Source organism: Bubalus kerabau, chromosome 6 (assembly GCF_029407905.1).
Source record: "Bubalus kerabau isolate K-KA32 ecotype Philippines breed swamp buffalo chromosome 6, PCC_UOA_SB_1v2, whole genome shotgun sequence".
Classification (NCBI taxonomy): Eukaryota; Metazoa; Chordata; class Mammalia; order Artiodactyla; family Bovidae; genus Bubalus; species Bubalus kerabau.
In genome coordinates this window covers 2,260,284-2,277,443 of record NC_073629.1, presented here as the reverse complement: position 1 = coordinate 2,277,443, position 17,160 = coordinate 2,260,284, and the positions used below count along the sequence as shown (strand labels likewise).

Genomic DNA, 17,160 nt, shown 5'->3' with positions numbered 1-17,160 from the left:
GTTCTAGGGACATTCAACATTTATACTGAGACCTGAAAATGAGCAATGCATTTTTTTCCAATCCTAGGTCATATTTAGGCATTAAGTCAAAGTTTCAGTAGTCTGAGTGGCTGATGGGTGGTGGAAGAAGAAGCAAAGAATAAATTACAGAAAAGGAAAATGTACCAAGTGATCTTTCAAAACATTGCCCTACTCAGTAATGACTAGAGAGGTAAAAATGGATGTGGCAGAACCTTCCAATTTCAGGAAAGTCTGCATATGCCACACATCTGAGAGAGTGCAGAGAATTGTCTGGGCTTAACTGTCTTCTAAAGAAACTTCCAGGAGTAGAAATAAATGGGAGGAACTGATGTGGCTGAGGTGTGGACTAGAAACCTAGGGAAAGTACCCGGTGTGGGTAAGAAACTGGGACATTTGTTTTAAACAGGAAGGAAAAGAACTCAAAACAATACCCTGCTATGTAAATAGCTGAGGAAGGCCTAGCTGTATGTTTTAATGAGGCAGTGGGGAGTCTTTTTCTCTGTGTAGTAAAAATACCTAAGTAGAAATCTTACTTCTACTTAGAAGTAAGGAAAGAGAAAGGCTTTTACATTTGCCATTTAAGACCCCAGGAGAGTCCAGAGTGGTGGAGAAAATAGGAACACTTCATCTATTTTTAAACAAAACAGAGCACTGGGATTGCAGAGGTTTCCTTCTTTCTGCTTTTGAAACAGAGATCAAAGAACATTTAGAGCTGAGACCTGTGAATGGATGTGGGGCCCATCAGGTGGTGCAGAAATAAGGGAGGAGAGGAAAGGGAAGCTTTAGGGAAATGAAGCACTCAGCCCTCGGCAGAACTCAGGACTCCTGGATCGACAGAATTTGAGTACCATGCCCAGCTTACACACACCTGCTCATTCCATGAAGAGCAAGGCCACATCTATTTGCCAAATGTGGCTGCACTCTTCACCCACATTTCACCCATGGAGAAGAGGTGGTGCTGGCAAGAGGTTATGACCAACATGGAGGACACCTGTTTCCTACTTACCTTCTTTTTCCTTCTCCTTAGTAACTAGACCATTCAGGTATGACCTAAATCAAATCCCTTATGATTATACAGAGGAAGTGAGAAATAGATTTAAGGGACTAGATCTGATAGACAGAGTGCCTGATAAACTACAGACAGAGGTTCGTGATATTGTACAGGAGACAGGGATCAAGACCAATCCCCAAGAAAAAGAAATGCAAAAAAAGGCAAAATGGCTGTCTGAGGAGGCCTTACAAATAGCTGTGAAAAGAAGAGAAGCCAAAAGCAAAGGAGAAAAGGAAAAATATACCCATTTGAAGGCAGAGTTCCAAAGAATAGCAGGAGAGATAAGAAAGCCTTCCTCAATGATCAATGCAAAGAAATAGAGGAAAACAATAGAATGGAAAAGACTAGAGAGCTCTTCAAGAAAATTAGAGATACCAAGGGAACATTTCATGCAAAGATGGGCTCAATAAAGGACAGAATGGTATGGACCTAACAGAAGCAGAAGATATTAAGAAGAGGTGGCAAGAATACACAGAAGAAATGTACAAAAAAGATCTTCATGACCCAGATAATCACAAGGGGGTGATCACTCACCTAGACCCAGACATCCTGGAATTGGAAGTCAAGGAGCATCATTATGAACAAAACTAGTGGAGGTGATGGAATTCCAGTTGAGCTATTTCAAATCCTAAAAGATGATGCTGTGAGTGCTACACTCAATATGCCAGCAAATTTGGAAAACTCAGCAGTGGCCACAGGACTGGAAAAGGTCAGTTTTCATTCCAATCCCAAAGAAAAGCAATGGCAAAGAATGTTGAAACTACTGCACAATTGCACTCATCTCACATGCTAGTAAAGTAAAGCTCAAAATTCTCCAAGCCAGGCTTCAACAATACATGAATTGTCAACTTCCAGATGTTCAAGCTGATTTTAGAAAAGGCAGAGGAACCAGAGATCAAATGGCCAACATCTGTTGGATCATTGAAAAAGCAAGAGAGTTCCAGAAAAACAACTACTTCTGCTTCATTGACTATGCCAAAGCCTTTGACTGCATGGGTCACAATAAACAGCGGAAAAGTCTTAAAGAAATGGGAATACCAGACCACCTTGCCTGACTCCTGAGAAATCTGTATGCAGGTCAAAAAGCAGCAGTTAGTTAGAACTGGACATGGAACAACAGACTGGCTCCAAATTGGGAAAGGAGTATGTCAAGGCTGCTTATTTAACTTATATGCAGAGTACTTCATGAGAAACACTGGGCTGGAAGAAGCACAAGCTGAAATCAAGATTGCCGGGGAAAATATCAATAACCTCAGATATGCAGATGACACCACCCTTATGGCAGAAAGCGAAGAAGAACTATAGAGCCTGTTGACGAAAGTGAAAGAGGAGAGTGAAAAAGTTGTCTTAAAACTCAACATTCAGAAAACTAAGATCATGGCATCTGGTCCCATCAGTTCAGTTCAGTTCAGTGGCTCAGTCGTGTCCGACTCTTTGTGACCCCATGAATCGCAGCACACCAGGCCTCCCTATCCATCACCAACTCCCGGAGTTCACTCAGACTCAGGTCCATCGAGTCAGTGATGCCATCCAGCCATCTCATCCTCTGTCGTCCCCTTCTCCTCCTGATCCCAATCCCTCCCAGCATCAGAGTCTTTTCCAATGAGTTAACTCTTCGCATGAAGTGGCCAAAGTACTGGAGTTTCAGCTTTAGCATCATTCCTTCCAAAAAAAATCCAGGGCTGATCTGCTTCAGAATGGACTGGTTGGACCTCCTTGCAGTCCAAGGGACTCTCAAAAGTCTTCTTCCAACACCACAGTTCAAAAGCATCAATTCTTCCGTGCTAAGCCTTCTTCACAGTCCAACTCTCACATCCATATATGACCACAGGTCCCATCAGTTCACAGCAAATAGATGTGGAAACAGTGACAGATTTTATTTTTTTGAGCTCCAAAATCACTGCAGATGGTGACTGCAGCCATGAAATTAAGACACTTACTCCTTGGGAGAAGTTATGATCAACCTAGACAGCATATTAAAAAACAGAGACATTACTTTGCCAACAAAGGTCTGTCTAATCAAAGCTATGATTTTTCAATAGTCATGTATGGATGTGAGAGTTGTTCTATAAAGAAAGCTGAGTGCTGAAGAATTGATGCTTTTGAACTGTGGTGTTGTAGAGGACTCTCGAGAGTCCCTAAGGCTGCAAGGAGATCCAACCAGTCCATCCTAAAGGAAATCAGTCCTGAATATTCATTAGAAGGACTGATGCTGAAGCTGAAACTCCAATACTTTGATCACCTGCTGCAAAGAGCTAACTCATTGGAAAAGACCCTGATGTTGGGAAAGACTGAAGACAGGAAAAGGGGCTGACAGAGAATGAGAAGGTTGGATGGCATCACTAACTCAATGGACCTGAGTATGAGTAAACTCTGGGAGTTGGATGATGGACAGGTGATGGACCCCAAGGACTGCAGCACCAAGGAGGCCTCGGGTGCTGCAGCCCATGGGATCGCAGAATCAGACATGACTGAGCGACTGAACTGAACTGATAAATTCTTAGAGAAATGAAAGATCTTACTTTCCTCTATATTTGATAATTTGGAAGAAAATACATTGGAAGGAGAAGATCAAGTTTCACTCAAGAGGGAATTCATTTGAAATTTGAGCTTTTCTGGGCTGTTGTCAAAAAGGTCCTGTATGATGTCTTGTGACTGGCATCAGGGCTCATTGCAAAGTTTTCCCAGCTGTCATAGAGCTGGGAGGTTGTGGATCACAGGTGCCTACACTCTAGAGAGGCAGTCAGTTCAGTTCAGCTGCTCAGTCATGTCTGACTCTGCAACCCTATGGACTGCAGCACGCCAGGCTTCATCACCAACACCCAGAGCTTGCTCAAACTCATGTCCATTGAGTTGGTGATGCCATCCAACCATCTCATCCTCTGTCAGCCCCTTCTCCTCCTGTCTTCAATCTTTCCCAGTATCAGGGTCTTTTCCAATGGGTCAGTTCTTTGCATCAGATGGCCAAAGTACTGGAGTTCAACTTCAGCATCAGTTGTTCCAATGAATATTCAGGACTGATTTCCTTTAGAATTGACTGGTTGGATCTCCTTGCAGTCCAAGGGACTCTCAAGAGTCTTTTCCAACACCACAGTTCAGAAGCATCAATTTTTCCATGGTCAGCTTTCTTTACAGTCCAACTCTCACATCCATACATAACTACTGGAAAAACCATAGCTCTGACTATATGCACTTTGTGGGCAAAGTAATGGCTCTGCTTTTTAATATGCTGTCTCGGTTGGTCATAGCTTTTCTTCCAAGGAGCAAGCATCTTTTAATTTCATGGCTGCAGTCACCATCTGCAGTGATTTTGGAGCCCCTCAAAATAAAGTCTCTCATGTTTCTGTTGTTTCCCCATCTTTTTGCCATGAAGTAATGGGACCAGATGCCATGATCTTAGTTTTCTGAATGTTGAGTTTTAAGACAGCTTTTTCACTCTCCTCTTTCACTTTCATCAAGAGGCTTTTTAGTTCCTCTTCACTTTCTGCCTTTAGGGTGGTATCATCTGCATATCTGAGATTTTTTATATTTCTCCCAGCAATATTGATTCCAACTTGTGCTTCATCCAACCCAGCATTTTGCATGATGTACTCTGCATATAAGTTAAATAAGCAAGGTGACAATATACAGTCTCGATGTCCTCATTTCCCAATTTGGAACCAGTCTGTTCCATGTCCAGTTCTAGCTGTTGCTTTTTGACCTGCATACAGATTTCTCAGGAATCTGTTAAGGTGGTCTGGTATTCCCGACTCTTGAAGAATTTTCCAGAGTGAGTGTGCTCCACATAGTCAAAGGCTTTGGCATAGTCAATAAAGCAGAAGTAGTTGTTTTTCTGGAACTCTCTTGCTTTTTTGATGAGCCAACAGATGTTGGCCATTTGATCTCTGGTTCCTCTGACTTTTCTAAAACCAGCTTGAACATCTGGAAATTCACAGTTCATGTACTGCTGGAGCCTGGCTTGGAGAATTTTGAGCATTACTTTGCTAGTGTTTGAGATGACTGCAATTGTGCAGTCGTTTGAACACTCTTTGACATTGCCTTTCTTTGGGACTGGAATGAAAATGGACCTTTTCCAGTCCTGTGGCCACTACTGAGTTTTCCAGATTTGCTGGCATATTGAGTGTGGCACTTTCACAGCATCATCTTTTAGGATTTGAAATAGCTCAACTGGAATTCCATCACCTCCACTAGCTTTGTTTTTTAGTGATGCTTTCTAAGGCCCACTTGACTTCCAATTCCAGGATGTCTGGCTCTAGGTGAGTGATCACCCCATCATGGTTATCTGGGTCTGAAGATCTTTTTTGTATAGTTCTTCTGTGTATTCTTGCCACCTCTTCTTAATATCTTCTGCTTCTGTTAGGTCCATACAATTTCTGTCCTTTTTTGTGCCCATCTTTGCACGAAATGTTCCCTTGATATCTCTAATTTTATTGAAGAGATCTCTAGTCTTTCCCATTCTATTGTTTTCCTCTATTTCTGTGCACTGATCACTGAGAAAGGCTTTCTTATCTCTCCTTGCTATTCTTTGGAACTCTGCATTCAGATGGATATATCTTTCCTTTTCTCCTTTGCTTTTGGCTTCTCTTCTTTTCTCAGCTGTTTGTAAGGCCTCCCTAGACAAGCATTTTGCCTTTTTTGCATTTCTTTTTCTTGGGGATGTACAATGTCACAAACCTCCATCCATAGTTCTTCAGGCACTCTATCAGATCTAATCCCTTGAGTCTATTTGTCACTTCCACTGTAAGGGATTTGATTTAGGTCATACCTGAATGACCTAGTGGTTTGCCCTACTTTCTTCAATTTAAATCTGAATTTGGCAATAAGGAGTTCATGAATTTCATGACATGAGCCACAGTCAGCTCCCAGTCTTTTTTTTTTTTTTTGCTGACCGTATAGAGCTTTTCCATCTTCGGCTGCAAAGAACATAATCAATCTGATTTCGGTATTGACCATCTGGTGATTCCACGTGTAGAGTCTTCTCTTGTGTTGTTGGAAGAGAGTGTTTGCTATGACCAGTGTGTTCTCTTGGCAAAACTATGTTAGCCTTTGCCCTGCTTCATTTTGTACTCCAAGGTGAAATTTGCCTGTTACTCCAGATATCTCTTGACTTCCTACTTTTGCATTTCAGTCCCCTATGATGAAAAGGACATCATTTTGGAGTGTTAGTTCTAGAAGGTCTTGTAACTCTTCATAGAACCATTCAACTTCAGCTTCTTCAGCGTTACTGGTTGACACATAGACTTGTATTACTATGATATTGAATGGTTTGCCTTGGAAATGAACAGAGATCACTCTGTCATTTTTGAGATTGTGCCCAAGTAATGCATTCAGACAATAAATGAAATAAGTAAACTAAAGGTGTATTAGAACATGACCTAGCATAAGTGACTGTTGAAATTTTTACTTTTCCCAGTTATTTGCCCATTTGTACATAATGGATTCGAACTAATGGAATGAATTATGTTACTAAAGAATGTCATGTATTCATCTGGTAAATGCATCTAAGCATACATTTTGTTTCACTATGGGTTTTACAAGTATAAATCGGACATATACTAGCTACGTAAGGACTGTGGTCCAAGAAACTATCAGCCAGTATTATAGAAATATGGGAGGAAATGAGGGAAACTGACGTCCCTTCTCCCACCCCAGTACATCTATGCTACTGGTGATCCCTGTTAAGTCCTTCCTGGAAGATCAGATTCATCCCATACACAGAGTCCTGGCAGAAAATGGGCCAATTGTGGATTCTTCTAAGGAGCAGGGAGGGTCATGGTGTTCTTTCTCTTTGATGAGAATGCTGCTTCTCCCCCTAGAACTCAAGCCACGTGGGGTCAGAGTCGAGGCAGAGTGTCCAGGCATGCTGGAGTCTGCCGAGCAGTTGCTGGTGGAGGACCTGTACAACCGCGTCAGGGAGAAGATGGATGACACCAGCCTGTACAACACTCCCTGCATCCTGGACCTCCAGAGGGCCTTGGTCCAAGACCGCCAAGAGGCTCCCTGGAATGAGGTGGATGAGGTCTGGCCCAACGTCTTCATAGCAGAGAAGTGAGTCTGATGGCTGGATGGTCATGAACCTTTGTCCCAGCCCTCTGGGAAGTGCCCAAGAGAGATGAAATTCCCCCAACTTGGACCAACAGCTCCAATAGCTCCATCCAGCAAATGGATGCTGCCTGAGCATTTTTCCAGCCCCCACATTGGAGAAAGACCCAGCCCACCCATCTGCACACAGGGATTCCCAGGCAAAAATGCTGGTATGATTGTTTATCCTCCAACCTCCTGACAGGGCTCTCATTCACAGCCTTTCCCGCTGCCCCAGGTGCCCTCTCTGGGCCTCCCTACCCACCCAGAGCCTTGCCAATAGCACACACCTCACTATTACCATTATTCCATGACATCTGTAACAACCATATAATGGGGCACTTGGAGCCATTGACAATATTGATTTTATATGTATTTACTAACTTATGAAAATATCCACAATATATTAAGAGGATAGATAGGTTACAAAACCTGTATATACGATATGATACTAACTGATATAGTGTGTGTGTGTGTGTGTGTGTGTGTGTGCACGTGTGCTTTTGCATAGACAACAAATTAGAAACAAATGTGATAAAAATTTCACAATACTTCTTGCTGGGAGGTGGTTCTATAAGTGATTTTTGAATTGTATAGATATCCTACAGTAAACATTTGTTTTTATAATCAGAAAACAAAATGTTGTTTTTCAAAAGTTTATCAGTGGTATCCAGAACAAAACCCCAAACAACTCACTCACATCTTATTCCTTCATCATGGTCTTGCCAGTACATAATTGGTAACAAAAGATTGATTTGTGAAACCATTTTTGCTGACCTACTGGCTTCTTAATGAGATCTTTTCCTAATATAAGGGAAGGAATTGGGGGCCCTGAAAGCAGGCAATAGGTAAATAGCTTTGGACATTGGGTCTTATACTCCAGCATGATATAATATGTTGCCCAGAACCCAATTCCCAGAGCTGGGCACCAAGTCCCAAGTGATCTCTAATTAGCTCCATACATCCAGAAACATTCACACTGTGATGAACAGAGACTCTGGGCATCTCCAGAAATCCCCAGCTGAATGCCTATGCTTCTTCTTGGGCAACCCTGTGTGCAGAAGCTCTTCAAACTAAGCTCCACCTATTCCACTGCAGTAAAAAGAACTCTGAACTAGGAATCCCAAACTCCAGTTCTTTTTCTGTTTGTTTGTTTCATGTGTCACACCTTTAATGTACAAACATAAAAAATGATAAACCAGAAAGCAGTTTTACATTGAACTAGCAGAGGTGACTACATAGAGTTCTTTTTGCAAACCCCAGACCAGATATTAAGTCAAGACAGCTGCTGCTAGATCCTAACCTTTGAGGCTGAACTGTCCTACCCCATTCACAGTAGCACTAGAGCATCAAGCAAGGCCAACCTTCTCAGGCCTTCACTTCTAAGTCTTCCTACTAGAGCAGAACGGGAAGGATTGTGCCATTACCCAGGAAATAAGGACAGCACTGGCAACTCTGTATACTCCTCGGGACTCCAGGCCCCTAGAATGACTTTAAGAGATCCCTATGTACATATGAGATTGGGCCCAAGTATTGATATTTTGGTCTGAACTGTGAGATTTATGGCAAATGCAGGATGATTTGAATGGTTCCAGGCCAGAAAGCAAGTGTCACAAATGCTACATCTCCAGTGAAATAAGGCATACACTGCTGCCCCTAAACACCGTGAGACAAGGAGTGGCTGCTAGTCTAGTCCATCCATACGTGAGACTCAAACATGCGACTTTGCAAAAGCAAAATCTGGATGCTAAGGGCCCCCCTTTTAATGAAAGCCAAGGCCCTAGAATAGAACTCTAGAAGGTCTTAAATTATTCACCCCTAATTAAGATGATCAGGTCATTTTGGAAAGAAGAGAAATACTAACCACCCTCCCTGCAAGTTTTAGTAGCCAAGAGGAACCTGGACACTGAAAAGTGGCAAACACTTTTTTTTTTTTTGCAAATGACAAGCAGCTGTGGCAACTGGCCAATTGCATGAGCAGCAGGGAAGCCAACAGTGACCCCTGCGAACGGTGCTCACTGTGGCAGCTCATGGCCAGGGGCTGCACACAACCTCCCTGCTGGGATAGAGTGCCCTGCTCCACCGGCTGCCCACAGGGCAAAGGGTGGGAGTGCTGGAAACAGATGAGTCTATGCTCCCCACATCATGGTACAGAGTGACAGTGAATAGATACGGTTTAAGCACAGCATTTGGAGACAACCCTCCAGTCATTCTGTTATTAAAGTCTTAAGAGCTTAGAGCCTGGGAGGATTGAGAAATTCTAAAGAATGAAACAAACAAGCAAAAAAAGAGTGTGAAAAGTGAAGTCGCTCAGTCGTGTCTGACTTTTTGTGACCCCATGGGCTGTAGCCTACCAGGCTTCTCTGTCCATGGGATTTTCCAGGCAATAGTCCTAGAGTGGATTGCCATTTCCTTCTCCAGGGGATCTTCCCAACCCAGGGATCGAACCCAGGTCTCCCGCATTGTAGACAGACGCTTTACCGTCTGAGCCACCAGGGAAGTCAACAACAACAACAAAAAAAGAGTGTGGGAGGTGTCAAAGACACAAGAGCTCTTTGTAGATGCTGTCTGGTTCACTTTGTCCCCAAGTTCATCTTAGAGTTCTAATCGAATTCAAGACACAAGGCAGAGACATTAGACCTGTGTTAAGGGCAAAAACTGTTGGTAGTCGCTCTTGGTGATGTCAGTCATCAGCTCCTGAGTACATTCTGGAAGCTCCCCTGAGAAAAGTCCTGGGCAGCCTGAGAAGATGGTGAATGGTGGGATCACAGTTTCTGGGGGTAATACTGTGTTGTCAAGAATTTTTCAACAGCCTTTCAAGACACACCAGCACCCAGTCACACAATTCTTGCCAATGTGAACATAAGAGCCAATATGAGCTGCGTTGACCACACAATCTTCCTCAATAAAGATGTGGTCCCCAATATGTAAAGGAAAAAATGCAACCTTTGCTGAATTTCTTGAACGGTGGCCTTAGGACACTCTGACTTTTCACACCACAATGACGTCCAACTCTTAACATTTGTCAGATCCCCTCGGATAATACAGTCATTCATCACAATGGTCTTGCCACTGAGAACGATGTTCTGACTTCCTCACAATACAGACTGGCGACTAACTTTGTTCTCAGATGCCATCTTGATGTATTCGGACTTGTAGAGTGGCTTGCCCAACTCCATGGCCACCAACTCCTCAGCACAGCTCTGGCTCCTGTCAAAGTATGTCTGCCAGTCTTTCTGACTGGAACTCTGGCAACTTCTGGCTGCTCCACCACTTCCGCTCTGGGCAGTCAGTGGTCCTGACCTCCAGTTCTTGTTCAGAGTCTTTTCTTAGGAACAAGTCCTAAAACATAGTTGATTCATTTTTACAATCTTCAGATAGGAATATTCTACTTCTTAAGTTTATTATTAGGATAAATTAAAATAGTGCATATGAAAGCACTTTGAAAATATAGCATGCCACATCAGTGTGAAACATACTTAATTTTATAATTATTTTTGACTGCCACTTTTGTGTCTTGATAAATGTCCATCCTGAAGGCATGGAATTTTAGCCTAGAGCTTTCTGGGTCAATCAATGGTTTCCTTGCACATCAGCCCTGTTCTCTTCTTTCTCCTGTCCTCCCCTGCCCAGCTCTCCCTCCCTTCTCTCTCTTGCTAGAGCTAGGTCACTGGTCCATTTTTATAACAATATTTGCAGTAAGCCCCAGACATACTGTGGAGCAGAGGAAGTGGTATTCACCCAGCTGGGCTCTCCTGACCCTACTGAAGCAGGCTCCCAATCTCAGTGGTAAGGTACCTTTCTAGTTCTGATGCTGGCAAAAAAAAAAAAAAAGTCCCTGCTTCTTTCTCTTTAGGAGTGTGGCTGTGAACAAGGGGAGGCTGAAGAGGCTGGGAATTACTCACATCCTGAATGCTGCTCATGGCACTGGTGTCTACACGGGGCCTGAATTCTACACTGGCCTGGAGATCCAGTACCTGGGTGTGGAGGTGGATGACTTTCCTGAGGTGGATATCTCCCAGCATTTCCGGAAGGCAGCCGAGTTCCTGGATGAAGCCCTGCTGACCTACAGAGGTGAGGGGGTCTGCTCACTCCAGGCTGCTGGAATTCCACAGCAGGAGGAGCAACATAAAGAATGTTAGGAAAGCCTCCAGGTTATCTGCTGTCTGGAGGTCATCTATGTTAAGACGGTTATTGCCTCATTCTAGGACAAGGGGAAAGGAATGGAGCAGTATTCACCTGATAAGTAATTATTGAGGGCCCAACACAGGCCAGGTGCTATTCTAGACATTGTGGTGAAAGATATGGACAAAGCTTCTGGCCTTTGATACTTACATTGCAGTGAAGGCAGAACAATATAAAAAAAAAAAAGGAAAAAGAAAACGGTCAGATACCAATCAGTGTAAGGCAGAGATGACAACTGGGATGATGTGCTGGAGTGGCTGACAAGCTCCTACCAGAGTGGTTGAGAAGGCCTGTCTGAGAAGGAAACATTTAAGCTGAGTGACAAGAGGAACTAGCCATGGAAAAACTGGAAGAAGAATATTCCTGGCAAGGGAAGTGTCAATGCACAGACCCAAAGGTGGAATAAGCTTTATGTGTTCAGGAATCACAAGGTGATTAGCCTGGTGGGTTAGGTGGGCGAGTGAGGATGGCAGGGGCCCATTGTGCAGGAAGCTGAGGGCGGGGGAAGGGAGCTGAAAGGCACCTTGAGCTGACCTACATTATGAGAAACTCATTCCTTGAGCTTTGGAGGCAAGACTGGCTGGGGAGGTGAGAGTGGGAATGAGGAGAGCAGAGCTGATGCTATCCCTGCTGTCCCAGTGGGATGATCAGAGACTGTCCACAGAGTTGATGGGCATCGGTCTCGTGAGGATCTCAACAAGGAGAGACTGGCGTTTATGCAGTGGGGGTGAGTGGTAGCTTAGGAACTGGGGCCCAAAAATCCAGGCTGCAGTCAGTAGTTGCTATGCTCTCTTTATACAAGGAATCACAATTTTCTTACCTATAGAACAAATAGATCTAGTGCTCCTAAAATTACTGTGAGGATTAAAATTGCAAAAAATGCATATAAGAGCTCATTTAGCACAGAATTGGACCAATAATAAATGTTTTAAAACTTATAGCTATTACTATACTAAATATTAGTCATTATTCCTGGGAGGGACATTTCCTGTCATCACCAACTGGCCAGGAAGGGTAACTTTTAATGGAAATATGTATAATGCAAGAGACACAGGTTTGATCCCTGGGTCGGGAATATCCCTAGAGTAGGAAATGGCAACTTGTTCCAGTATTCTTGCCTTGAAAATTCCATGGACAGAGGAGCCTGGAGGGCTATAGTCCACGGTGTGGCAAAGAGTTGGACATGACTGAGAACACACATACACCCACTTTATGGATCACAGTCTTGTCATGCTGAAGGAGCTTGCATAACTCAATGAGGAGCCATGCCATGTGGGGCCGCCCAAGACTGATGAGTCACAGTGAAGACTGCTGACAAAACACGGTCCACTGGAGGAATGAATCACTCCAGTATTCCTGCCATGAGAACCCTATGAACTGTATGAAAAGGCAAAAAGGTATGACACCAGAATATGAGCCCCACAGGTCAGAAGATGTCCAACATGCTACTGGAGAAGACCAGAGGGCAATTACTAATAGCTCCAGAAAGAATGAAGCAGCTGAGTCAAAGTAGAAATGATGCTCAGTTGTGGATGTGTCTGGTGGTGAAAGTAAAGTCCGATGCTGTAAAGAACAATATTACACAGGAACCTGGAATATTGAGTCCATGAATCAAGGTAAATTGGATGTGGTCAAGCAGGACAGGGCAAGAGTGAACATCAACATCTTAAGAATCAGTGAATTAAAATTGATTAGAATGGGTGAGTTTAATCCAGATGACCATTATATCTGCTACTGTGGCCATAAATCCCTTAGAAGAAATGGAGTAGCCCTCATAGTCAACGGGAGAAACTTAAATTCAATACTTGGGTGCAATCTCAGATATCCAAAAATGACAAAATATGCAAAAACCTCAGATACGCAGAAACGACAGAATGATCTTGCTTTGTTTCCAAGGTAAAACATTCAACATCACGGTAATCCAAGTCTATGCCCCAACCACTAGTGCTGAAGAAGTTGAAGTTGACTAGTTCTATGAACACCCACAAGACCTTCTAGAACACCAAAGCTCCTTTTCATCATAGGGGATTGGAATGCAAAAGTAGGAAGTCAAGAGATACTTGGAACAACAGGCAAGTCTGGCCTTGGAGTACAAAATGAAGCAGGGCAAAGGCTAACAGAGTTTTGTCAAGCAAATATCCTTTTCCAACAACACAAGAGACAACTATACAAGTGAACATCACCATATAGCCAATTCTGAAATCAGATTGATTATGTTCTTTCCAGCCAAAGATGAAGAAACTCTAACAACCAGCAAAAACAAGACCTGGGGCTGACTGTGGCTCAGATCATGAGCATCTTATTGCAAAAATCAAGCTTAAGTTGAAGAAAGTATGGAAAATCATTAGGCTATTCAGGTATGACCTAGATAAAATCCCTTATGATTATACAGTGGAGGTGATGAATAAACTTAAGGGATTGGATCTGGTAGACAGAGTGCCTGAAGAGGTATGGATGAAGGTTTGTAACTTTGTATGGGAAGCAGTGACCAAAACCATCGCCAAGAAAAAGAAATGCAAGAAAGCAAAGCGGTTTTCTGAGGAGGTTTACAAATAGCTGAGGAAAGAAGAGAAGCAAAAAGGCAAGAGGTAAAAGGAAAGATATACCCAATTAGTCACAGTTCCAGAGACCAACAGGGAGAGCTCAGAAAGCCTTCTCAATAAACTATGCAAAGAAATAAAGGAAAACGATATAATGGGAAAGGCTAGAGATCTCTTCAAGAAAACTAGAGCCATCAAGGGAACATTTCATGCAAGGATGGGCACAATAAAGGACAGAAAAAGAGGACTGAAGATGGCAGAGAAGTCGGTGGATGTGGAGTACATCTCTCTCCATGGATACATCAGGAATACACCTTAAGATACAGAAGTGCATGCATAACACCAGCTGAGAGTGGACAGGAGTACCTGACCAGAGGAAAAGAATATATAGAACCATGCAAAACTTGGTAGGATGAAGGAACTAAGGGGAAAAACAGGAGTGTTAGTAGAACTGGACCTGCCCTCGGTGAGTGGGGGAACTGAAGCAGGGGTCCGATCACACATCAGGGTAGTTGTCTGAGTTGGAGGAGAAACATTTAAGGCTGAGAGTGAAACAGCTGATCTGTGGCAGCTTAAGTGGAATGAGAATCAGACAGTCCTTGCTGCAGCCATACATACCCTGGACACGGATGAGGGTCCCCTGGAAGGCACAGCTCGGCTGGGAGCTGGAGTTTGGGGAGTGAGCCCAGGGCGAGGGCTGCTGTTGACTGCAGAGAGACAGATCAAGGGGAGGTGAGGGAGGAGATTGTGATGAGAAATGCCTGTGGAGGAAAGCCAGGTGGCCATGGAAGCAAGGCGATACTGCTGAGTCACGCATAGGGGATGGAGCCATCACCATAGCCTCTCTCTCCCCACATGCCAGCATTGGCAGCAGCTGAAGAACAGAGAGGCTGGCCCATCAAACGTCTGATGCACTGAACTACAGAGTAGGACCTCACCCACTTTGCTTCTTTAAGTGACTGATGTGCAGAACAAGAGTAGGACGCCCAGCCAGGGGGGTCCCTCTATGTGCCTGAATGGGCAGAGCTACAAAGAAAGACTGGCCAAAGAGGCCTTCTGATTGCCAGCTACAACATGCTCGAATAAAAGAGTCTGATAGAGTCATAACTCCTGCGGCGGAGGCAGTCCGTGTCCCTGCACACTTCGCGCCGCCAGGGTTCCCACAGGCCAAGCAGCTGGGCCACCTTCACACTCAACTCTCACTGGGGCAGAGCTGCCACAGGCAAAAAAAGTCTTGCATCTATGCGTGCAGGGTCACTTCAGCAGTGTCCAACTCTTTGCGACCCTGTGAACTGTGGCCTGCCAGTCTTCTCTGTCAGGGAAGGGGGTTCTCTAGGCAAAAATACTGGAGCGTACTGGCCAGTACTGGTTGCCACGCTCTACTGCTACTGCTGCTAAGTTGCTTCAGTCCTGTCCAACTCTGTGCGACCCTATAGACAGCAGCCCACCAGGCTCCCCCGTCCCTGAGATTCTCCAGGCAAGAATACTGGAGTGGGTTGCCATTTCCTTCTCCATGGAGTGCCATGCCCTCCTAGAGCACTGTATTTCCTGCTGCCCTAGCCACCAACTCCCCTGAGTATCTGGTGCTGCCAGAACCCCTGGGACACAAGCAGCTGCACCTCCTCCACACCTGGCCCTCACTGGGGCAGACCCAAGTCCTCCAGGGAAGCCTCAGGACCAAACCCCAGTGGATGACCCACATGCAGAGGTGGAAATAAAACCCAAATTGAAACCTAGGGGCAGTGTGGCTAAGGAAGAAGACCCAAAACCTTCCCACCAGATGTACTAGCTGCAGATTAAATCCACATGATCAACTAGGCAGACTCTGTGTCTATGGAATGTATAAATGGTCATTGAGCACTCCCACCAAAGAAAATTCAGTAGTTCTGATAACTGTGGACATTGGAGGCAAGAACATACAGGAGTAGGACCAGATTAGAACCTGAGCTGCCCCCACAGCAGGTCCAGAGATCAGCACAGTGTTGGAGGGCATCCTAGAGAGGTGAGGTGGACTGTCACTCCCATCGAGGGGAAGGACTCTGACAGCAGTGACTCAAGAAAAACATTTATTATTTTTATGTTTTGTCTTACTCTGTAGATTCCTTTGTATTTTTTTCCCCTTTCCACCCACCTCTGTTGCAGTTGTTGATTTTATTGGCACTATGAAATCTAATTAAGATTTTGAGCTTTATTTTTTAATCAGTAACATTTTTGTATTGCTATTATAAACCTTTGCCTCTACATTGGGCTTTTTCAGTTCTGTGGAGTTTTCCTTTTTTTTTTTTTTCTTTCTTCTGTTTTTTCTTTCTTTTCTCTTCTTTATAATTTTAATTTTTTAAACCTATTATATTTTTTCTACATTTATTCTTTTGTTTGTCTTTCCTACTGTTCTTTTCCCCTTGCAGTTAATCTTTAATGTATATAAATCTTCTTAATCTACCTCTATTTAACTTTGCATATCTATTCTTTCTTTCTTTCTTTCCTTTCCTCTCAACAATTTGGTAGTTTAATTTTCATTGCTTTATTCCCCAATTGGCACCTTGCTTTAGTTTTGTTTTCCAGTTCGTGCTTTAGTTAGTTTTGTTCTTAACTGGTAAATATAATTTTTTATTTCCTTTGTTTGTTGGGTCAATCTACTGTACTTTACTTTTGTTGGTGGACCGTTTTCACTTTGCTCATGGGTGTATATGTATATGTGTATATTCCATTATTTTAATTATTTGCCTGATTTTGTAATTGCCATTTGTCTGCGTTTCATCTTTGGTTTCTCTTTTTTGGATATTTGTTTTAATCTCACTTAATCCCATAACAAGGAGAAGGCAATGGCACTCCACTCCTATGGATGGAGGAACCTGGTAGGCTGCAGTCCATTGGGTCACGAAGAGTCGGACACAACTGAGCGACTTCACTTTCACTTTTCACTTTCCTCCATTGGAGAAGGAAATGGCAACCCACTCCAGTGTTCTTGCCTGGAGAATCCCAGGGATGGGGGAACCTGGTGGGCTGCCGTCTATGGGGTCACACAGTGTCAGACACGACTGAAGTGACTTGGCAGCAGCAGCAGCAATCCCATAACAAACCACTTGTGGAATCTTTGTTCCTAACCAGAAATCAAGCCCAGAGCTTCTGGAGTAGGAGCACTGACTCCAAGACTCTAGACAACCAGAGAACTAACCTTAGGGAGTATCAAATAGTGAGAACTCACACAAAGAAAACCACTTGAATACAAGACCCAGCATTACCAACCACTAGTAGCACCCTGTGCAGGACGCCTCTTCTAAA

The 17,160-nt window shown here is 43.7% G+C and overlaps 2 protein-coding genes and 1 pseudogene across 3 annotated transcripts in view; 2 read left to right on the top strand and 1 right to left on the bottom strand.

The window, feature by feature from the left end:
* Window positions 1-17,160, top strand: part of POU2F1 (POU class 2 homeobox 1) — a 399,485-nt gene that overhangs the window by 29,988 nt on the left and 352,337 nt on the right. The window lies entirely within an intron of this gene.
* Window positions 1-17,160, top strand: part of STYXL2 (serine/threonine/tyrosine interacting like 2) — a 53,167-nt gene that overhangs the window by 25,676 nt on the left and 10,331 nt on the right. Inside the window, exons 4-5 of the mRNA XM_055587183.1 lie at window positions 6,889-7,120; window positions 11,010-11,227. Coding sequence (XP_055443158.1) covers window positions 6,889-7,120; window positions 11,010-11,227 — 450 coding nt within the window. The remainder of the gene's footprint in view (window positions 1-6,888; window positions 7,121-11,009; window positions 11,228-17,160) is intronic.
* LOC129656552 (dynactin subunit 5-like) lies at window positions 9,788-10,332 on the bottom strand (annotated as a pseudogene).